This window comes from Canis aureus, chromosome 14 (genome assembly GCF_053574225.1).
Source record: "Canis aureus isolate CA01 chromosome 14, VMU_Caureus_v.1.0, whole genome shotgun sequence".
Lineage (NCBI taxonomy): Eukaryota > Metazoa > Chordata > Mammalia > Carnivora > Canidae > Canis > Canis aureus.
In genome coordinates this window covers 40,269,251-40,292,049 of record NC_135624.1, presented here as the reverse complement: position 1 = coordinate 40,292,049, position 22,799 = coordinate 40,269,251, and the positions used below count along the sequence as shown (strand labels likewise).

The following is a 22,799-nucleotide window of genomic DNA, read 5'->3' as shown; positions in this document are numbered from 1 at the left end:
GACAAGAAGTTACTTCACTGTATTTTTTAATTTGCCTTTACTGGACTCACGGCTCAGGGAGGCCAAACGCCTTCCCTGTGTTTAAACCTTTTGGACCTTTCCTTCTGAAAAACACTTGGGGTTCTGTTGGTCTTCTTAGGTGCAAGTGGGAGCAGTTTTCCACTGGATTGGTTTTTTTTTGCTGATTCACAGGAAATTTATAAAGTATGAAATATAAGTATGAACAGAAAAATACATCAGATATTCTGGACATTAGCCTTTTGTCAGTCCTAGAAGTGGCAAATATCTTCTTCATGGTTTATTTTGAAGAACAGAAGTTCTTGATTATAATGGAAATGGTTTTACTGGTCTTTGCTTACAGCGGGCACCCTTGTGTCTTGTAGGCAAACTCTCGCCACTTTCCAGAAGCCCCGTGGGCTGGCCCTTCCCACGTGGGCCTGTCTCCTTTGTTCCAGGTGTCTGGTGTGAGGTCAGGGTGCCTTGCAGTGGAAAGCCCGGGACCCGCGGGGCTGCAAGCGGCTCCCCTGAGGTGGGGCCCTCGGCTCCCCCTGTGTACCTAGAGCCGGGCCTGTGGCCTGGCTAGTGTTCCCTCCCCTCATCCTTCTCATCGCCGCTGTCACCACCCCTGCTCCCTCGCCTTCCAGAGCTCTATTGTAGATCCAGTGTAAGTAAAACAAAAAAAGTTGGAAATTTGATTAAAATTGTCCTAAATAGTGTCTCTGTTCGGTGAGACTTGGTCCCGTCTTCCTGCCCAAGAGCAGGCATCTGGCTCCGGTCACACAGGCCACTTCTCGACGCCACTCACTGAAGTGCTTTGTCTTTGTGAGACTTGTTGCTGTCTTTTTTATTATTATTATAAATAACATTTTCAGATTGTATTTTTTCACTGTTCATTGGTAGACATGCAATTCTTTATACTGACGTTGTCTCCAGGAGCCCAGCTAAACTGTATTAGTGATGGTTACAGTGAACCCAGACTCTCCGACTCTCGGACTTCCTACATAAACAGGTATTTTGCAGATAAGGGCCACTTTCCCTCCTTGGAACACAGATGTGTTTTCTTTCTCTTTGCTGCCTCGGCGCTAACTAGTGATGGTTGTGGGCTTCTTGCCTTTCCCCCGGGGTGAATGATGCTTTCTGGAAGGTTCTTTTAAGAAACTCTTTATACTGGGGCGCCTGGGTGGCTCAGTGGGTTGAGTGTCCCAACTCTTGATGTGGTCTCAGGTCATGATCTCGGGGTCATGGATCGAGCCCTGCATCAGGCTCTGTGCTGGGGAGGGGGTGTCTGCTTGAGACCCTCTGTCTCCCTCTCCCTCTGTCCCTCCCCCAGTGTACTCTCTCTAAAATAAATAAATCTTTTTTTTTTTTTTAAATAAACCCTTTATCTTAAACTAAGGTAGTTCAATCAGTAATCTGCTAAACTTTGAATTAGTGCTGAATTTATTAAACACTTTTCGTATCTAATGAAGTGATTATACGATTCCACCGTGTGGTCTGTCAATGAGCCGATTTCTGCTCGTTGACCCTCCCCACTCCTGAGGTAAAGCCAGCCTAGTCCTGCGGTACTCTACGCCCGAATCCCCAGGCATGCGTGAGGACGGCCAAGTGTTGCTCAGTGATCTCACCTGCTCGGGTGCTGCCCTCAGGGTTGCTCCAGCCTGCAAACGGGCTTGAGGAGCGCCCACTCTGCCCCGGGCCGTGCACCGGTTCCCGCACGGTGGGCTCCTTGGACCTCTGGGAGAACCCACAGTAAGACCCTGGGCTGCGCTCACTCTGACTCCCATTCACTTGTGGTCCTGGAAACATTCACTCGGGTTCTGTTTCTCTCCTGACAGGGTTTCTGGAACTTGTCAGTTCCATCCGTGTTTTCAGGTTCACTGGCATAAAGTTTGTTGGTGATGTCACGCTGGGGCCGTTTCTCTGCGGCATGGACCGTCAGGGCACATCCGTTCTAATGCTGCTGTGTCCCTCTTCTCTCTGATTCATCGTATTGGACAAAGTTATTAATCTCTTCCACGAACCGACTCTTTGCCCTTTTGGTTTTTGCTGTTCTTTTGTTACTTCATTTTATTTCTGTTCTTACCTTGTATTTCCTTCCCTCTGCTGAGTGCTGAGCGTGGGTCATCCTGCTGCTCCCCCCAAATGCAGAGTGCCCCCCCCCAGCTAACAGAGCCCCAGCGCTTCTCACCATTGTTTCCTATTTGACCCGGCAATTAGTAGTATCTTTCTTAATTTCTGGGCCTTTCAGGGATTTCCTGGGGCTTCTGTTTGGTGGTTTGGCTTTGCCCTTTCCTTAGCGGGTCGGGTCTACGTGAAGATGACAGGCCTTTGGAATTGGGAGACTCTGTTTGTGTCCCGTGTGCTTCCGAGCAGACGTGGGCCATCATTGTGCTGCCTCGTCAGTTCCTGGATGATTCGAGGTCCTCTTTACATCTGACCCCAGATGTTGGCTGTTCTAGTTCAGAGCAGCACCGTCCAGTAGGAAGACCTGCCAGACTCGAACCCCGTGTGAGATTTCAAGTGTTCTAGTAGCCACCTTAAAAGAGTAAAAACAGAACAGATGAAATGAATTTTAGTTACTCTGTCTCATGTTTCAACATGCAATCGGGGAGGAAACCTCACTGTGGCCTTTCACTCTCTCCCGTCTTCACTAAACCTGTGTTCCCGCCTTGGCTCGGGACAGCACAGGTCCAGGCACCCGCCTCCGTCTCTCAGCATGTGCTTGGCATCCGGGGACCTGGCTGTTGGAGGATCCTGCTGGCAGCGGGTCTCCTCTTGTCCAGTGCCAGGCCCTCTCCACCCACGCAAACTGCCCTCCTTCCCCAGCAAGACCCCACCCACTGGGCCCACGGCCCACGCTTGCCGCGGTGCCTCAGTACCTCTGTGGGTGGGCCCCACGAGGCTTCAACCCCATGTGGAGGGCATAGGCAATTGAGCACGTGAGCAAGCATTAGCCTTCTCTCGGGGGCAGGGGTGGGTCTGGTGTGGGGGTGCAGTGGGTGTTCAGGGGTCCTGCTGCCTGCCCAGTTGGCCCTGCTGTTTCCACACCAGCCCCCATGCACCAGTGTGAGGAGCTTCTAGCCTCCTGGTGACAGCGAGGGGGGCAGGTGTAAGGCCACAAATGGGGCCAGTGCCCAGATTCTGCTCCAAGAAGGGGCACATGCCCCATGGGGTCCTCAGCCAGGCTCTTTGTCCTGGGTGCTGGGAACAGGACCAAGATTGGGACTCTGGGGACAAGTTCCCAGGAGGGAGGTTTCGGGGCTTGGTGAGAAGTGGTTCAGCTGGTGCACAGCCCCAGTATTGGGTGTGAGCGCTGCAGCACCCAGGCTGGTTTTATTTATTTTTTTTTTTTAATTTTTATTTATTTATGATAGTCACACACACACAGAGAGAGAGGGAGTGAGGGGCAGAGACATAGGCAGACGAAGAAGCAGGCTCCATGCACCCGGAGCCCGACGTGGGACTCGATCCCAGGTCTCCAGGATCACGCCCTAGGCCAAAGGCAGGCGCCAAACTGCTGCACCACCCAGGGATCCCCCCCAGGCTGGTTTTAAACTGAGCTCTGGGTAGGATTGGTGGGCACTCTACAGTGGTTCTTGTCTGGGACTGTGTCTCCCGTTGCCTGGTCCAGCATGAGGGGCTGGTGGAGATCCGACGACCCCTCCCCTGGAACGGCCTCAGGCAGGATGTGGGTGCATGGCAGGCCTGTAAAGGGGCCTATCACTCCCTCAAGCTCCCACCCCCGGAAGCAGATGGGCCAAGGAAAGGCAGGCCGTGGGCAGAGCTCCGTGGTTCCCTGTGGCCCTGGTGGGCAGAGCTGAGGCCTCGTGTTGCACCAAGCACCTGCTGGATGGCGCGCCCCACAGTGGGTATAATTAGCCACCATGACAGGTGTGGTGGATCGGGTGTGCCGCTGGCCTCAGCTGACCTGGGCACCCCTGGGCTTGAAGCCTAAACCCCATGCAGTGAGGTCCCCCGGGCACTGAGCCTCTGTCCCCGTCTTCTGCTAGGATGGGTGGGCTGCAGTCAGGAATCCCCATGGCAGCTGAGCGAGACCCCTAGGCCAGCCTGGTCCCTGTCTTCAGTCCAGGCCCAGGGCCCACCAGGCAGTGCTGGCACCACCAGGGTGGCGCCCTCACCGTGCTGATTGCTCAAGGGGTGTGGATAGGAGGGGGCGCAGGCCACTCTGGGCTCACCCCGCTGACCCTCTTCCCTCCCACAGTGTAAGAAGAAGCACACGCTGCTGTGCCCTGACTTCTCTCGCAGGGGCACCTGCCCCCGGGGTGCCCAGTGCCAGCTGCTCCACCGCAACCAGAAGCGCCTCGGCCGGCGGGCAGCCTCAGCCCCAGCCTCGGAGCCGGGTAGCGCGCCTCCCAGGAACAAGGCCTCCTCCAGCCATGGACCCAGGTGACAGGGACAGTGGGTGCCGTGTGGGTAAGCTCCAGGAATTGTCTGGAAGCAGCCCCTCCCTGCTCTCGGCTTCTCATGGGGAGCCTCTCGCCCCTTCCTAGCTCTTAAGGCTTCAGACCCCAAAAGAAACCTCAGTTCAGAGTTGAGGCTCAAGTGACCCCTAGAGGTGCCCACCGGACGTCCCCAGGCTGGACAGAGCTGAGGACGTCCCCAGCCCAGACCAGCCTCTGTGGAAGCATGGGGCTCCGCAGCTACCCCCAGCTACCTCCGCAGCTCCCACTCCCCAGCAGAGGGAGGCTCCTGGGTGATGCTCGTGGCTGGGGCCCCACGGTGTGCTCACCGGTCTTGTGAGTGGGGTGCTGAGAGCAGGGTCAGGGAGGAGCGGGGTTCCCTGGCCGGGCTTGCCCAGCTGCTTCGGGCCAGAGGCTGCGTGTCATCACCAGCCTGTCCTCTGGGGTCAAGGGCTGGCCTCAGAGCCGGATGGCGGTGCCCCGTGGCTGCTGGGACAGGTGCCGCGCAGCTGGTCGCCAGCGCCCTCTGGACCCCAGCCCTGCCGAGCAGCTGCCCACCCTCACACTTCTGCCCCCTTCCTTTCCTGCAGGAAGTCCTCGGCTGCCCAGCGCCCCACCAGACAGACGCCCAGCTCCCCTCCCTCCTCCCCTCGGGTGTTAGCTGCAGCCTCGGGCTCCCCCCTGTCATCAAAGCCACCTCCCTCTTCCCCCTCTCCCTCCTCCCCCCTTTCCCCTCCCTCCTCCTCCTCCCCCTTCTCCCCCTCCCCTTCCACCCCATCCCTGTCCTTGGACCAGGAGGAGCTGTCTCTCCAGGAGGAGGCTGCCTCGCCAGCGACGGGCTCCGGCAGCCTCTCCAAGCTGCCCTCCTTCATCTCCCTGCAGTCCTCGCCGAGCCCAGGAGGCCAGCCCAGGGCCCGGACCCCCAGGAGCCCCCCAGCCAGGGACTCAGGTAGGTAGCATGGCCCTGGGGGCCCGGCGTGGCACAGCCAGGGGCTCTTCTTTCAGTGCCCACCTCAGACCCCCCGGGTCAGAATTCGCAGGTGGGGCCTGGATGCTGTGTGAGCGGCCGGCACAGGCTGGGTGCCGCTGGCCACGTCCCCCGCTGGCAGGTGCGCGCCTCCCGGGGCAGAGCTGGCCGACGTGCGAGCACAGCCGCGGCCACGCGCAGACCACCCCAGCCGAGGGCTGATTTAATTAGAAAGCACCCATTTCTGTTAATTTGTTCTGGAAGATCACTGCGCGCTCCTGGAGAGAACAGATGTTCCCTCTCCCCTGATGAACATTTGGGGCTTGGTAAATGGCTCCACTCAGCCTTGTTTAGGAGAGAAAAGAGGATTTTATGGCTGCAAACGACCCTTTCTGTAAACATTTTACAGCTCTCCGCGCGTTTGAGTGACGATAAACCCCACGCAGCTCGGCGGGCTGCAAATTTGCGACCATACGGCTATCATTTTATTGTCATATTTCACGGTCGTAACGTTAATGGAAGATGCTTGCCGCAGCCTTCTCTAACGGCTCCGCTGAGCACACTCAAACGCCTGCCTCCGAGGGGCTGGGCCGGCGCCCGTGTGCGGCCCCCACTGCGGGGCGCAGAGCTGCAGCCAGGCCTCCACCTGCCGCCGGGACTAGGGCAGCAGCCCCCTCCATCTGGGCGGGCCTCCCAGGGGTGGGGAGCAGGTGCCCCCCAGGCAGCCAACCCCAGAGTCACTGGAGGCCAGCAGGGTGGGCAGGGCCCCGGGGGCTACAGAGGCCCCCCCCCCCCCCCCCCCCGAGCCTTCATTTCCTGCTCGGGCCTCCCCCGACCGGCCAGGGCCCAGAGCCGGAGGGGCAGGCGGAGGAGGGCCTGGGAGGGCTCTGGGGCAGGAGGCCTGGAGCCCCGGCTGGGCCTGGCTCTGAGCTCTGGCCTGGCCAAGCAGATGACGGGAGTCCTCTGTCCTGTCCTGTCGTGGGGTCCCAGGGGAGAGGCGGGCTCTCAGGGAAATGTGGATGGTGCCATGCCATGGGCAGCCACATGGAGGCATCCGTGGTCAGTGGGGAGCCAGCCGGAGAGGTGGCCTGAGTATTCACAGCACAGGAGAGGCGCTGAGTCCCAGCGTGCGTGGGGCCCCCAGGTGGAGCCCCCCCTTGGACTGGACTTTCTGTCCTCAGGCCCCCTGCTCTGCTGCGGGAAGCCCCTCCTGCCCCCCCTGCCCTCCTGTGCCCCCCTTGCCACCCCCTGCCCCGCCTGCCCCCCAAAACCCTCTCCTGCCCCCTCGCCCCCAGCCCCTCCTGCCCTCCTGCCCCCTGTCCTCCTGCCCCAGCCCCTCCTGCCCCCAAAACCCTCTCCTGCCCCCTCGCCCCCAGCCCCTCCTGCCGCCCAAGCCCCCCTCCTGCCCCTGCCCCCTGCCCTCCTGCCCCAGCCCCTCCTGCCCCAGCCCCTCCTGCCCCTCCTACCTCCAGGCCCTGTCACTCTGTACAGGCACCAGGTCCCTCCCACCCCTGCCCAGCAGCTGCTCCCGTGCCCTGGCTCCTGAGGTTGAAGGCACAGTGCAGCCGCCAGGTGTGCGTCTGCAGCCTTGCCACAGGTGTGAGTGTGCGCCCTGTGTCGGGCCTGCGCGGGGCCAGCACCTGGTATTTAAGCCCTGCACAGGCTGTTGCGGCTCCCGCGTGTGACCCGGCCTGCGCTGCTGGACCTGTGCTGCTGGACCGCGGGACCTGCGGGATGGGGATGGGCAGGCAGGGGGCGGGAGGGCTGCTGATGAAGCCACCCCCCCCCCCGCCCCCTGCAGGCCTGGGCCTGACCCAGAAGCTTTGGTAGTGGGGGGGTATTCCTCCCCGGCTGGGGGGTTCCCAGCACCTGACCTTTGCCCCTCTCGGAACAGGGAAGACTCTGCACATCAAGCCCCGTCTGTGAGGGCCCGGGGGGCCAGCCTGTGCCTACCTCAGCCCCTCGTTCCTGGAGACAAGGAGGCTCCGCCTGCCACTGCCCCAGAGGAGGGGCCGCCTGCCACCGAGTCCCCCCCCCTGGGGCCCCGGGGTTGTTGCTCTGCCCGCCTGGCTCTCAGTCTTCCGTGACCAGTGTGGGCCCCGGGCTCGCCGTCTCCGTGGGCCCGCTCTGCCCAGCCAGCCCCTTGCCCACCGCCCACCCCGGGTCCTCAGCCCCACACCCTCCACACAACCCAGCCTCCCGCCAGGCCTGCGCCCACTGTGGGTGCAGCAGCAGCTGTGCAACGTACCCCACCTTCCCCCAGGACTCCTGCCAGGCTCCCTGGTGGGTGTTTTATGTTCAGCAATAAAGATTCTGTCCTGTGTCTGCCTGGCTCTTCTGGCTGCTGTCGCGTTGCCACCCGGCCCCGCTGCACACCCGCCCGGACGGACACACTTGCCCACAGACCCCAGAGGCGCCCCCCCGACGAGGGGACCTGGAGGCCTGGGCTTTGAGGGGTGCCTCGCAGAGGAGGAAGGGCTGGCCACAGGCCCTTGGCGGCCACAAGGGCCCTGGGCAGGATCGTCGGCTGTCCTCCCCGCTGCCTGAAGCGCTCAGAGGGTTGGGCACAGCCTGTTTCCCCGTGGCCAAGCCCACGTGACTTTGGTGAGAGGCCCAGGAGGTGGTCCAGGGGACGTGTTGGATGCGACGGACTGGGCCAGGGTCCCCCAGGCTAAGGTTCCTGACCCAGCCCCTCCTCTGGGTGTCTCGGGACAGTGGCTGGGCCAAGGACTAGGATGGAGGGTGGGCGGGGCCAGCTTCTCTAGGCGCACACCCCCCACGCCGGAGCATCTGCACCACTCAGGGGCCCGGGACAGATCCTGGGAGGTCAGGGCCAAGGCCTAGGGGGGGCACACGGCCATTCCGGGTGTTCTGTGCCACTGCACGCCCGAGCATGGGCCTGCTGCTGCCTGGAGTTGGGTCCACCGCCCGACCGCCCCTCCTCCGCCTGTCCCTTGCGGGCCAGGGGGTGCAGCCCCGGGCCACTGCCCGCACCATGTCCTCTCGCCCCTTGGCCAAAGCGGATCCCTCCTCGGCCCCGGCCACACCCCCGGAGGCCACGATGAGGATGGGGGGTGGGGGGGATCCTGCTCCCTGCCAGTCCAGGTCCGGGAGGGGTGGCATCGCTGTGCCAGCCCCAGAGATGATGGGTTCCAGGGCTGGTTCATCGCAAGGAGCCCAGCCAGCGTCTGTGGCCGCAGATGGCCAGCCGAGAACAAGACGTCCACCTGGACAGATGGACGGATGGAGAGACACCCCTGCTGGGCAGCCTGCTGTGAGCTGTGGCCCCCCCAGGCCCTCCCCCCGCGCGGCCTCCCTGCCCTGCCATTCAGGGTGAACACACCCACCACGGGCTGCTGGGTGCACTGGGGGGCTCCCCACAGTCTGGGGGCAGCTGGACGGCCCCCAGCCTGCCCGCCCGGTGCAGGAAGCCCCCCCACCTGCCGTGGGCCAGCAGGGAGGCCTCGGGGAGGGCTGGCACTCGGGGAAGCGGGAGGTGCCCGGCCAGTGGTTGTGGGCCCGGGCCTAGCTTGCCCACACTCCCCGCGACCCATCGGGGGACCTCGCAGACCTCGGGGTCGGTGCGGTCAGGGTCTGCCCCTGAGCAGGGAGGGGGTGGCCCCCTGGGCCGAGCACGCCCACTGGTCACTCTGGCTTCTCGAGCCCAGGAGCAGGCCAGCAGAGACCCTCGGGGATGAAGTGCTGGTCACCTCTGCCACACCTGGGCCCACCCCGACTGACCAGGGTGCCGCTGGGGTGACGTGGATTCCGGGCAGAGCCTCTGGCCTTTGCCGAGAGCGCAGCATGAACTCCTCCAGGCCTTGGAAGGGCCACCCCGACTTCTCGACTTCTCCATCCGAGGCCCAGGCCCTCCTGGGGTGGCCCTGGCGTGCCGGGTCACGGGACTTCCCGAGACTGGCCTCACACGGATGTGGAGCCCCCTGAGGGCGCCAGGCCGGCTGGTGGACCGGCTCCGACCCTGACCCTCCGAGCTGGAGGCGATGCACTGGGCCCCAATAGATGGGAGGTGAGCTCGCAGCTCGGTCGCGTCTAAGCTCAAAGCTGGGGGGTTGGTAGTCTCGGGTGAAGTGAGGAGCCTGAAGTGGGAGCAGTGAGGGGGGTTGGACGGAGCCTGGCCTCACCGGGGGCGGAGGAAGCTGATTGGGGAGCGGAAGCCCTTTCCCAGGGCGGTGCCTGGAGCACAGTTTCAAGGGCGAAGGCGGGGATCCCTGGGTCAGCGGTTTAGCGCCTGCCTTTGGCCAAGGGCGCCATCCTGGAGTCCCCGGATCGAGTCCCACATCGGGCTCCCGGCATGGAGACTGCTTCTCCCTCCTCCTGTGTCTCTGCCTCTCTCTCCCTCTCTCTGTCTCATGAATAAATAAATAAAATCTTTAAAAAAAAAAAAAAAAAAGGGCAAAGGTGCCCCTAAGTGGGGAGGAGGTGGAGAGGGGCCCTCTGGGGGGCTGAGCAGCAGGGCGGCTGGGATGCGGGTGGGCGCCCTCCCACCCCTCTGGCCTCTCCCCTGCTCTGCGGCTCCCGCCTGGCGGTCCCCCCGCCCCCCGCCCTGGGAGGCCCAGGACCTGGCTGACTTTGCCCCCCACAGACGCAAGCCTCGACTCAGGGCCCGGTGGGGGCAGCTCCGGGGACCCCCAGCCCCCAGGCAGCGGGCCCGGCTCCTCAGACCCCAGGCGGCAGCCTGAGCGGGCAGGTGTCCTGCACTGGGGAGCCCGCCCCCGAGACCGCCAAGCCCAGCAAGACCCTGGACCCCAGGCACTGAGCTAGTTGACGTGGGTGAAGTCGCCAGGCGTGGGCACCGCTCCGTAGCGTTGCGTCACTTACTGGGGTGTCACTGCGACGCGTCCCCACCGGCCTCTGGGTGCTGGGTGCACACAGACCTGCCAGGCTCCGCTCACCCTGCAGGGCCCCCCGCTCTGCAGGCCCCTCACCCTGGGGAGCAGCCCCCGCTGCCGGGAGCCCACCGCCACCACCAGCCAGGCCTCACCCCTGCCCGGCCCTCCCGGCTGCAGGGAGCCCTCGAGGCCTGGGCGAGCAGCCCCCCACGGAGCCCAGGAAGCTCAGGAGCTCTGGGGCCTCCCGCTCCCTCCCAGGAGCCGCCCGGGGCGCGGGCCAGGTCCCAGGCAAGATGTGGGGTGCGTTTAGTGGGGAGCCAGGGCACGGCCCGAGGAACTCCCCTGGCTGGAGCACTGTTGGGGAGGCCTGAGGCCCCAGAAGGCCACAGGGACAGGAAGGAGCAGCGTCCTCTGGGGCCACCTGCCGTGGCTGCTCCGGGGCCACCGAGGCTCAGGGTGCACAGCACGCTGTCCCTCGGCCACCACAGGGAGGTGCTTGGTGCCGGCGTCCAGGGCGGGAAGTCCAGCACCTTCCCTGGGCTGGAGAAGCCCACCCTGTCCGCGACGTGGCACGCTGCAGGGGTGAGCCCCCCCGGAGCCTGCGGGCGGGACCCCGGGCCCCTTTCCCACAGGACCCTCCGTGACTGGCAAGGAGAGAGCCCCCAGGGAGGGCAGCCACAGGCGGGAAGCTGGGGACCTCCTGGGGGCTGCTGCACCTTGGGGGGCTTCTCCTCCTGAGGCCCCAGAGCAGCTGAGAGCTGAGGGCAAGCCTGCTGGCGAGTCTGACCCCAAGGCCAGCGCCGGAGCCAGTGGGGACACAGTGGCCCGCTGGGCCCCAGGCCGCCTCTTCCCCAGGGCAGTGCATGAATGAATGGCTGCAGAAATGAAGAAACGCTACGTGCCCAGTGGATGAGTCTGTGTGATGGCGAGGAGGCCCAGCAGCCTGGGAGGCAGGACACCTATCCCCACTTGGCCTGACTAGGTGGTGGCTGAGGGTGCGCCTCCCTCTGAACTCGTGAACTGCCAGACCCACAACCCACCCAGCCTGCACCCAGGGGGGGCCTCGCTTCTGGCGCTGAGCCATGGGGCAGTGGGGGGCAGGAGGGGCCAGTGAAGGGCTCTACCCGCACCTGGGGGATGTAGGGACGAGGAGGAAGGGGTGAGTGGTGCCCTCCGGGCACAGCGGGCACGGCCACCCCATGACATCTTAGGAAGTGGGGTTTCCCTCCCATTTGTATGAATTTTTCTTACCATAAAATAGTAAGCATTTATGCCTGGAACAACATAAAAACAAGCGACCCTAGTGACTTCCTGCCCAGTTCCTTCCAGAATTTTCTCTCTATGCACAACTGATTACATTTAAGATTGAGTTTGTTGATTGTAATTAGCCCTACAGCAGCAGCATGGAAAACCCGGGGGTCACCAGGCTCGGCCACGCTGAAGCCCGGCGGGCCCCTCCCGGCGACGCCCCCGCCCCGCCCCGCCCCGCGCTCCCCGCGCCCCGCCCCGCCGCACCTGCGCCCAGCGGTGGAGCCGCGGAGCCGACGAGGTGCCAGCAACTTTGTTGACTACATTCCTGCGCCCGCCCGGACCGCGGGGCTAAAAATAAGCGGCACTCCCCTCGCCGCTCCCGGCGGGGCCCCGGCGTCCGCAGCCGGAAGGTCCCGGCGCACCACGCTCCCGGGGCTGCGGGGAGGCCGAGCCACCAGGCGCCGTCCGCTCCCGGTCGCGGACGCGGGGCCCCGAGGCCACAGGCCCGCCCCCCGCGCGGCGCGCCCTCCGCGCCCCTCGGGCCCGCGCCCTCCGCGCCTGCAGTGCTCCGCGGCGGCCACCAGAGGGCTCCGCCTCCCCCCCCCCGCGGCCGGCGCGGCCGCACCCCTTCCCACAGCTGTTCCCGCAGGAGATTGACAGCTGGGCTCCGCGTTGTCATGGGGATAGGCAAATGAGGGCGGCGGGTCTGGGGCTCCGATTGGCCTGGAGGCTCGCGCCCCTCCCAGGGAGGCGGGCCCGAGCGCCCGGCTCTATAAAGGGGAGCGCGCGGCGCGGCGCCGGGCCGTGGAGGCGGGGCCGCTTGGACGCGGGCGGAGCGCGGGGAGCCCGAGCAGCCCGAGGCGGCGGCCGCACCGCTACCCGCGCCGCCACCCGCCCGGCGGCCGACGCGGGGACGGGGAGCGCCGCCCGCTGCGTCCCCCCCGGGTGCGGCCGGGCGCCCCGAGCGGCGGCGGCCCCAAGTTGTCCGCGCGAAACTTTTCCCCGCGCGTCCGGGCGCCGCCCCCACCGGGCCCCGCCGGCCGTGCGGAGCGAAGGGGGGGGAGAGGCCGCGGCTCCCTCCCCCCCCGGCGGGCGCAGCCGGCGCCCCGGGCGATGGCCGCGGAGCTGGCGATGGGCGCCGAGCTGCCCAGCAGCCCGCTGGCCATCGAGTACGTCAACGACTTCGACCTGATGAAGTTCGAGGTGAAGAAGGAGCCGCCCGAGGCCGAGCGCTTCTGCCACCGCCTGCCGCCCGGCTCGCTGTCGTCGACGCCGCTCAGCACGCCCTGCTCCTCCGTGCCCTCCTCGCCCAGCTTCTGCGCGCCCAGCCCGGGCACCGGCGGCGCGGGCGCGGGGGGCGGCGGGGGCGGCGGCGCGCAGGCCGGGGCCGCGGCGGGGCCGCCGGGCGGGGGCCCGGGCGCCGGCGGGGGCGCCGCGGGGAAGCCGGCGCTGGAGGATCTGTACTGGATGAGCGGCTACCCGCAGCACCTGAACCCCGAGGCGCTCCACCTGACGCCCGAGGACGCGGTGGACGCGCTCCTCGGCAGCGGCCACCACGCGGGGCACCACGGCGCGCACCACCCGGCGGCCGCCGCGGCCTACGAGGCCTTCCGGGGCCCGGGCTTCGCGGGCGGCGGCGGCGCGGACGAGCTGGGCGCCGGCCCCCCGCACGGCGCGCACCACGCGGCGCACCACCACCACCACGCCGCGCACCACCACCACCACCACCACGCGGCCGCGGCCCACGGCGGCGCGGGCCTGCACGTGCGCCTGGAGGAGCGCTTCTCCGACGACCAGCTGGTGTCCATGTCGGTGCGCGAGCTGAACCGGCAGCTCCGCGGCTTCAGCAAGGAGGAGGTCATCCGGCTGAAGCAGAAGCGCCGCACGCTCAAGAACCGCGGCTACGCGCAGTCGTGCCGCTTCAAGCGCGTGCAGCAGCGGCACATCCTGGAGAGCGAGAAGTGCCAGCTCCAGAGCCAGGTGGAGCAGCTGAAGCTGGAGGTGGGGCGCCTGGCCAAGGAGCGGGACCTGTACAAGGAGAAATACGAGAAGCTGGCGGGCCGGGGCGGGGCCGGCTTCCCGCGGGAGTCCTCGCCGCCGCAGCCGCAGGCCGGGCCCGGCGGGGCCAAGGGCGCCCCCGACTTCTTCCTGTGAGCGCGCGGCCCCCGGCCGGACTCCGCGCCCCGCGCCCCGCGCCCCGCGCCCCCGGCTGGGCCGTCGGACGGGGCCGGGGCCAACCCCCTCGGGCGCCCGCCTGCCCGCCGGCCGCCTCACCTCCCTCGCCCGTTTTTACGACTCCTTTTTAAAGCGATCTTATTTTCGAAGCATTTCTATTTATTTTGCTCGGTGATTAGGACACGGAACCCCGGAGGAAGCCCTCGGACGTCCGCGTGTCCCAGCATGTGTCGCTCGCTCGCTCGCCCGCCCGGAGGGGCCCGGTCCCTGCCTGCCCGCCCGCCCGCCTGCCCCCCGCCCCGCCGGCGTCCCCTCCAGACGGAACCGCGTCCAGCCCTGCTGCCCTACTGTGCTCACGGGGGGAGGGGCGCGCCGCGCCGCGGGGTGGGGCTGGCCCGCCCGGACTCCCCTGCTGCTATTTCTCTATGCACCAGATCGTATTTATGACTCCCGGGGAAATATATCTTATTTTAATCTTCAAGAGAAGTGGAAGGGGGGGGGAAGTAATGCACAGTATTTCTAGCAAACAAAAAAAAATTTTTTTTTTAAAAGGAGGTTTCAGCTTGAATCTCCTGGCATGGGGGCGAGTGAAGAAAGTGTTTTTATTTTAATTTAAATTGTGTTTTGTTGGTGGAACCTTTTTTTTTTTTAAAGCCCAGTGGCTTTTTTGGACAAGCCAGTGGGGAGAAGGGAGCGTGGCCACCGGCCGCTGGATCCCTGCAAGACAGCCAGGCCCCTGGCCTCCAGCGGGTCCTGCGCTCCTGCCGGGCCTGCTCCCGCCCAGCGCTCTGAGCGGGAGGCGCGGAGTTGTTGGAAGTTTTTCTTGTGTTGTTGGGTTTCGTCGGATAATTTTTTCATTTGCTAAGAAGCCGAGAAAAGGGGAAAAAAACACAAAATAAATCCGTTTAGATCCAGAAGTCCCTGAAGCGTGGTTGGTTTTTCTGTGGCTTTCGTTTTTGCCCTGTTTCTCCCTGAATGGAAAGAAAAGGAGGTGGGTGACCGGGGGCCCTGCCTGAGCTCTGAGTGACCTGCCTGGGCCCTCCCTCCCCCCGGGGACACTGAGCAGAGTCGTAGTGGAGGCTGCGGGGTCAGCCGGTGGCACCTGCAGGCCTGTGCCCTGCCCGCGCTCTGGGGCTGCCTGGGGGGAAGGCCTGAGGCAGTGGCCCCCCCGCTCCCCGACGCAGGATGGCGGTGACTCCACACGCAAGGCCATCGCGAGCTGCTGGCAGGTGCTCGTCCCCAGTCCTGACGCTGCCGTCTCCCAGGGACAGGTGGCCTGGCTGTGTCTTCTAAAGGGCCAGGGCGCGGGCTGCGGGGGCAGCAGGGCACCTCACGACCTGCCTCACTCCCGGAGGGTCCAGGGCAGTTCCAGGATGAGCTGGGCTGTCCGCCTTCATGGCGGGGCCAGGCATGAAGGTCCAAGGTTTGTGTGTTTAGGGGATGAGCTCTCGGTGCTGCTCCCCCTCAGGGTTGGGACAGCTGCTGCTGAGTGGCCCGAGCTGCTCCGCGCAGCCTGGGGGACCAGAGAGAAGGTGAAGGCCGCCGCCTCCCTTTGGCTTCAGGATGAGACTTGTAGCAAGAGCTCGGTGGGTGTCGGTCTCCGGTCTTCGTGGGGCTTTGAGCAAAATCCGCCAACCGGGGGGCTGGGGTCCGGAGCCCTCAGCAGGGGAGGGAGAGGCAGACGCGGAGAGGTCGGAAGTGCTGGTGCGAGAGCAGTAGAAGGTGGGGGTGCGGGACGGGCTGGGGGAGGCTGCGGCACAGAGGGCGGGCACCGGAGGGTCACCAGGGTGGGGTGCCCTTTCGCGTGTGGGTGGGACCCGCTGGCTGCTTTGTGACGGGGACACTTGCCGCAGGAAGAGCCGCCTGGAGTGCCCCCGCCACCCGCAGAGGCCGGAGGAGCCGTCGAGGCCCCAGGCGGCTCCGAGGAGGCGGTGGGGGCGGGCTCATCCCACCTCGGGCTCCCGCTCCGGCCTCCCGGGCCCCACACTCGAGCCCCCCACTGGGCCGGCCCCACAAGCAGAGCCCCCGCCTCTGGCCGCTGCCTCGAGGGTTTGTGGGGCGCTGGGCTTGGCGTCCCGGCCCCGCCTCTGCTCTCCCGCCCCTCCCTCCCCACCCGCCCCCTTCCTCCGTGCTCTGCGCCCACCGGGGGGATGAGCCTGGAGGCTGGCAGCCCCGGAGGCCGGGGAGGCAGCTCGGGGCTCCTCAGGGCCTCCCCGCCGCAGGGACCGTGAGGACCTACTGCCCGGCCATCCCGGAGCGGGGCCCTGCGGCGGGGGCGTGCCCGCGTGTCATGAGTGCCGGGAACCGTGGGGACCAGGGGTGCGGCGCTGTGGCAGCTTGGGTGGCAACCTGGAGCCACCTGGACCAGAGGCCGGCAGCCCCGGGGCGGGGCGACCAGAGTGGCCAGGCTGCAGGACAGGCCTCCGCACGCCCGGCCCCGGGGCCCCCACCCCAGCTGAGGGGTGACCGTCGCCTCAGCCGCTCAGCACACACGTCATCCTCTGTCCCCAGAGGGGTCCCAGGAGCCGTCTTCTGATGGAGTCGGTGCACCAAGGCCTTGGGGCCTCCCCGCCCGGTACCCTGCCTGCATTCATTCCGTCTGGGACTCCGTCCTCTGTACCAGGCCCGGCAGGGACCCAGGTGACAGCCCAGGCCCAGAGCTCCAGACGGAGGCGGTAAAGTCAGCGAAGTCACTCAGTCCCCAGCTGCCCGGGCTCCTGAGCTCAGGGGGAAGGGAGGACTTGGGTGCAGGTTTGCATGTGGCAGGGCTGGCGGCACGGTGGCCCAGGACCCCTGCTCCAGGGCGGGGGCCGGGCGGCGGGGACAGACCGGAGGAGCCGGGGGAAGGGCTGTGTGTGCACACGGAGCCCGGGGACCCGGGGGAGAACGGGGCCTCACACACATGCTGGCCCTGGGCACCCTCATCACCAGCACAGACTCACGCGTACACTCAGCGCCCGACACGCCCCGCCCCTGTGCCCCCTGCATGGCCGCCCCCACCGCAGCTGTCCCTGGACCGAGGCCGCTCTCCACACCCTTACCCACAGCAGCTGTGCTCAGCGGTTGCGGGGACGCCCCAACGCTGGGCCATGGCCGCCCTGCTCCTAACCAGGGGGGAGCCCAGACCGCTCCCAGCACCCCAGACCCCACCCCACCCTTGCTGTCCCAGCACCTCTGGGGGCGTCATTCCAGGCCCCCCAACTCCCACACGTACCACCCACTTGGGCTTCGTCCTCGACGCCTGCAGGGCTCCCCACACCCCAACATGAACGCACACCACACAGTTGCTCCCTTGTCATCAGCTGGTTAAGGGTCCCAGGAATCCAGCTCCCAGCTGCTGGCCCTACGGGGGCCCCAGGGCTGCTCTGTGTTGGGGGCACCCCACCACCCCACTTCCTTCTGCAGCCTGCAGCCACCACTCTCCACTGCCCCCCAGCTCCACCCTCTGCAGCCGGTGGCACACGCAGGCAGGCACGTGTGCACGTACACGTGGCCGTGGGTGTAGACTGAGGCATACAATGCACAAATCTCGACCCCCCCACACGCAGGCACGCACACGTGAGTGCACACGGATGCGCACATAAAGATCAGCGCACACACATGTGACCTTCACACAGGGATCCCTTGAGTTTCGTCTGTCCCGGTCCCCTGACCCCATATTCTGGCCATGTAGCCTAGAGGGCCCGACACCGGCCACCACAGGGAAGTGTCGTCAGCCACTGTCGGCTGCCTGTCTCTAAACCCCACGGCCCGGGCCACCTGCCCTGGACTCCTCACAGCCCGGGTCCCAGGCTGGCCCGTCAGTGCCACGGCGTGGGCCCGGGTGCGCCCCTGCACGGAGACCCTGTTCCTTGCCTCGTGGCCTTCCCGAGACTTCGCCCACCCCTGAAGTGACACAGAGCCTCTGCCTCAGTTGGACTGTTACCAAGTGTGCCGGGTTGGGGGCTCCAGGTCGGGGCTCACTCACTCAGGAGGCCCTGGGGCAGCCGGGGCTGGGCCTGAGGGGTGCTGGGGGGCTTGGGAGGCCGGCCTGCGGGGCAGGGCCCGGAGCCTGGGCTCATGGCCCCTTCTGGGTCCCAGGAATGCCAAACCACCCCTTGTCTGTGGCCATGCGTGGGACTGCCTGGCCCGGGGCCTGGGGACTTGGGGAGGGCAAGCAGCAGGAAGAAATTCGGCTGTGCCCCGACCCCGGAGCCTGCGACTCCTCCTCTGCCTGTTGGGAAGCAAACTAGCCAGAGCCTTGACCAGCCACGGAGGCGGCCAGCAGGGTTGTCCCGCACCTGAGGGGCTGTGGGGGGCCAGAGAAGGGTCCCCAGGCCTGCCCGCTGCTCCCACTGCAGGACCAGCTGTGTCACCTCCCCTGGCCCAGCTGCGTATTCAGCAGCTCCTGAGCCACGGGGTCCAGCATGGGGGGGGGGTGGGGGCAGGGGAGGGAGGCCTGGGTGCCCCTCCTCTCCCAGACCCAAGCCCACACCACGCAGGCCCCCACAGGGACACCCCACCTCGTCATCGGGCAGCCAGGACTCTTGGCCTGGAGAAAGCTCTGCCGGCTGTGACAGTGGGAGGGGACTCATTTATTCACTCAAGGCTATTGATTAAGCGCCTACTGTGTGCAGATCCTAGGAGGCGGGGACAGAGGTGGGAATTTGGCCAGCAGGGCTCATGGGGGTGGGCTGCGGCCAGCACAGCCCAGCGGTGGACCTGCAGTGCGCAGGGGGACACCCAGCACCGGTGCTCAGAGGAGGGATGAGGTGAGGTAGGGGAGGGAGGGGTGGAGGGACCCCGGCCCCCTGGTGGGAAGCAGGGAGGCCTGGGCTGGAGCTGACTGGCTGGGGGAGCTTCTCTGAGGAGGGAAGGGGCAGGTGGGAGCCGGGCTGCAGGGGGCAGGCTTGGCTGGACCCCCGACTGCAGTGTCCCGGGTGGGGAGGGCAGCAGCCCCACACCCCGCTGTCCAGAGAGGGCGCTTAGGGCCGGAGTACCCCCAGGACGGGGCACAGGCCAGGGCCAGCCAGGGAGGGCTGGGGAGCAGGGGGGCCAGAGTGGGGGCTGCACTGGGGCCAGGGGGGCCCTGTGTGCCCTGAGCTGGGGAGGCCTGTAGGGACGCGGGAGGCGGGCGCAGGGCGCACGGGGGAGGAGGCGGGGGGGGGGGGGGGGGGGGGGGGGGGGGGGCACCACGCCCACCTTCCGCGCCCACGCGCACGCCCACGCGCGGACCCGCAGCAGCGGAGCAGTTACGAGTAATTTGCTGTTGGCGGGCTCAGCGGGCCCAGTTCACGGTGACCCGCTCAGCTGCTCAGGCCCGAGCTGTCAGCTCGTTAGCCCGCGGCGGGGCGGCCTGGGGCGGCCTGGGGCCCCCAGCTCACCAGGTGCCCGCTCCCCGGGATCGCCTCGCTCGGCCTCCGCCTCCCCCTCCCCCTTCCCCTCCCCTCCAAGCCCCTTCCCTTCCCTTCCCTGCGGTCACCGCCCCCTCCTCCGGAAGCCTCCGGGTGGCCCGGCCTGGTCCTGCGCGGGGGAGGGCTGTGCCCGGGGTGACATGCAGACCCCCGGCCTTGGCCTCGCGTGGGCCCACAGCCGGAATTTCTCGCGCTCGGAGCCAAGCCACGGGGCAGGGGCGGAGGCAGGTTTCCCGGCGCGGGAGGGGGGCGGGTGGCGTCGGCTTCCACACTCGGGGCCCCGCCTCCGGGCCCGCCCAGCGCGGGAGGGGGGGAACAGGCCGGGGTGTGGCCCGCTGCTGTCCCGGGGGCCCTGGCGCCCCGAAGCCTTGTCACCTCATCCACACCGGCCTCCGAGGCTCCGGGCCCCCGGCTGCCCGCACCCCGGCGAAGTGCCCCGAGCAGCAGGGGGTCACCCATTCTAGCGCCCGCGGCTCCCGGTGCCGCGATCCCGCCCCAGCCCCAGGGCCCGGCCTCGCCCCCCACCCCCGGGCGCCCTCACCCGGCCTGGAAGGACGCGGCCGGAGTCCAGCACGCGCCAGGGCCCGCCCGTGGGACCTGGTGGCTCCTGGCACTAGCCGGGGGTGGCAAGGACCCATTTACAGACGAGGGCCGGGGTTTTGCCTGAGGTCACTCGGTGCGGCCCAGGGGGCTCCAGACACCGGGAGGTGGTGCTCAGCAGGCGGGGCCCAGGGAGCAGCCACCGGGTGAGCGGATAGCCTGTCACCTGCGGAGACACAGGCTTAAACCCCCGCCACTGGCCCACGCGGGCGCCGTCCCCGGTGTCCTCTTCATTCCCACCCACTGGCAGCTCCGTCCAGGCAGGAGCCCTGAGGGGCTTCTCCTCCCTGCGCCACCCGGGGCCTTGCTTCCTGACTCCCAAGGGCCCCCCTTCCTGGCCCCCAGGGTCTCCCGCTCCCCTAGGGAGCCCCAGTGAGCCCTGGAGACCCCTCTGGTGCCACGCCAGTTCCCACCCCGCTGCCCAGGGCCACCCAGCACTGAAGCCCTGGGTTTGGAGGGCGGTGGGGGCAGGCGGAGGGGGCGGGCTGTCCGGCCAGGCTGGGCGGCAGCGGGGGTCCGAACTGCACGCGGCAGCCCCCCCAACGTCTGCTCCGGTGGGGGCGGCGCTTGCCTTGGGGAGCATGTGACTCTGCTGTTGCGAGTGGCAGAGGGTGCTAAGAGGTGCCACTTCCAGATGTGTGTCTCCGCGTGTGAGACGTTCTGGGGCCTGTTACTCTAGGGTGGGGGTGAGAGCACCCCGCCCGGGGACAGCGCTGGGGGGGACACAGGAAGGAGCTCAGCTCCACGGGGGGGGGGGCGCGCACCAGCAAACCCGAGCGGATGATCCAGTAAACCAGACGCGGTGGGGATGGGGGAGAGGGCAGAGGGGGGCAGGAGAGGACTCGGGGACTCGGGGAGGCGGGGGAGGGCACGGCGGGGCCGAGGAGGGGGGAGGACTGGGGGCGGCAGGGGAGGCAGAGGAAACGGGGAGGTGACAGGTCCAGTGGGGGTGAGCACAGCGTCAGGCCCTACGTCCCTGCAGACAGACTGTGGGGGGGCTGCAGGGAGGGGGCTGGCCTGGCAGCAAGGCAGTGGGCTTCCCCCCTCCTCCCCTGCCCAGGACTAGACAAGCTCCGCAAAACCCCACGGGACTGGGGGTAGGGGGTACCCCCCCCACGCTCAGGGGTGGAACGGCCCTTCGCTCTCTTGTCCCTGCTGAGGGCAGGTGCTCACCGGTGCCCTGACCGCTGTCACTGTCACCGTGGCCCTTGGGGCCTGGGGTAAGAGCTCGGCCAGAGGTTGCCCCATTCCAGCCTCAGCCCCATCACCTGTGGCCTGGGGGTGACAAGAATCCTGCCCCCAGTCACGAGGTTACACTGGCCCAGAGCCTCCCTCCACACCCCTGCCTAGATGCCAGCACCCTCCTGCACCCCACAGCCTCCCAGGAGGAGAGCAGGGCCAGGAGGCGGTCCGGGTGCACTCGGGGGCACGTCTATGGAGGCCCAGGGCCCCGGGAGCCCAGGGGTGCGGCAGTGCCGGGGAGGGGACACAGTGCCCCTTCTCCGGGGCCCGGGGCAGCCCGTGCACCCTGGGCTCCTGCGTCTTGGTTCCCATCCCACCCACCCCTAGGCAGTGGACAGACAGGGCGGCTCCCCGCCCCCGGAGCCCGGCCTGCCCCCGCTCCCACACCTGCCCCCCAAAGCTGGCGGGGAGAGAACTCCGGGCTGTCACCTCACCTGTGACAATGCGCGCCCCTGCCCACTCCCACATCTTCACGGGGTCCTTATGGGGGACAAATGAAAAAAGGGCAAGTCCTCTGTGAGTCTGGGAAGGCTTCCTGGAAAAGGAGGCTGTGTCTGGAGGGGAGGACTGGAGCAGCGGCTCTCTGCGTGCCCGGGGCAGTATGTAGAGGGAGCCTGGCTCTTGCCACAGGGGCAGAAGCCACCACTTTGCAGGAGCTCCTCCTGGGGCCTGGGGTCCTGGGGGGCAGGGGGCAGGGGAGGAGGAAAGGGCAGGAGGGAGGCGGCCAGGAAGGGGGTACTGGGAGCTGTCCAGCCGTAGCTCCTCCCACCACCTCAGCTCACCCCGCACACCAGACGTTATTCCCAGGGGACAGGCCCGCCCCCACCCCCCGACCCTTGCTTCGAGTCTGGGGAGCTGAGTTCCGCTGAGTTCGGAACCCGGGGTGTGGACCGGGCACATCCGAATTACGACCCGACCTGGAAAGCAGGACTCGGGGCTCTGTACGGGGACCAGTGTCGGGGCAGCAGCTGGACCTGGGTCAGAACCAGCCACCTGGGGTGAGCAGGGGACAAGACATAGGACCGGGCTGGCGGGAGAGCAGGACATGGGAGGATGCGGGGGGGTGGGGGGTGGGATGGACACGTGGGTGCTGGGTGGGGCGGTGCGCGGGCAGGGGTGTGGGTGCGCGGGGGGGGGGGGCGCTCTGCAGGGGGGCTGCCCACCACTGCAGCCCCCCTAGAGCTTTAGGAAAGCGGCTTCACACGTGGACCCCACCGGCTGGGCCGCGCACTCAGGTGCCTGGGTCCTGGGGTCCGATCAGCCCTGCCCGCCCCTGGGGGGCGACCTGAGCCCCGTCCCTCCTGCGCCCTGGCCTGCCTGCGGTCCCCCCTGGGGGACACGGGGGCGGGAGGCTGGAACGGTGCCCCCGAGGCTGAGCCACTGTCTGCGCCCCAGGGCGGTGCGCTGGCCGCTGTGTCCTCCCCTGTCCGCCTCTGGGCCCCACGCGGCACCTCTCTACTCCTGCTGTGTCCTGGGAGGACACGTGCCCCCACTGCCGCGCTGCACAAGTCCCTGCCCAGCTTCCAAGGGACAGCGGTGTCTCCGGGGCCAGGACGGCAGCACCCAGAGGCCCTCCTAGGCCAGGCCTCTCCCAGGGCAGGGGCGAGGCTGGGAGGGCCGCTGCGGGGCAACGGGGCCTGGGGGGGGCAGGGGTGAGGCGTCGTCCCGCCCCAGGCTGTGACCCCAGGACCTGGCCCTGCACTCCCAGGGCCCCAGCCAAGGGCCTACCCCTGCCTGCCCATCGCCTGTCCCCATTAAGGGGACAATGGGAGAATAAGCACTTTCCCTCCTTCATTTCCCCTGCTGTCGCTAATATCATATTGATGATAATTTCTCTTTAATGGGCTATTTGCGCTAATTATGATACACTGAGGGACTAATTGTATCTGACGCCCCCGCC

General features: G+C 66.9%; 2 protein-coding genes across 3 annotated transcripts in view; both read left to right on the top strand.

The window, feature by feature from the left end:
* The window catches only part of ZC3H3 (zinc finger CCCH-type containing 3), an 87,531-nt gene extending 79,818 nt beyond the window's left edge, over positions 1 to 7,713 (top strand). The window contains exons 10-12 of one of the 2 annotated variants that reach the window (XM_077847539.1): positions 4,223 to 4,407; positions 5,304 to 5,370; positions 7,283 to 7,713. In XM_077847539.1, coding sequence (XP_077703665.1) covers positions 4,223 to 4,407; positions 5,304 to 5,370; positions 7,283 to 7,696 — 666 coding nt within the window. In that variant the 3' untranslated portion in view covers positions 7,697 to 7,713. Of the gene's footprint in view, positions 1 to 4,222; positions 4,408 to 5,011; positions 5,371 to 7,282 lie in introns of both variants that reach the window. The other variant, XM_077847540.1, reaches the window with a different exon arrangement.
* A 4,841-nt stretch (positions 7,714 to 12,554) lies between these two features.
* Positions 12,555 to 14,581, top strand: MAFA (MAF bZIP transcription factor A). Its single transcript, XM_077846623.1, has one exon. The coding sequence runs from the start codon at positions 12,603 to 12,605 to the stop codon at positions 13,641 to 13,643; it is 1,041 nt and encodes a 346-aa protein (XP_077702749.1). The 5' UTR covers positions 12,555 to 12,602; the 3' UTR covers positions 13,644 to 14,581.
* Positions 14,582 to 22,799: the final 8,218 nt, after the last annotated feature.

Coding starts and splice junctions, on each gene's coding strand:
- MAFA (XM_077846623.1), top strand. CDS start 12,603: ATGGCCGCGGAGCTGGCGATGGGCGCCGAGCTGCCCAGCAGCCCGCTG.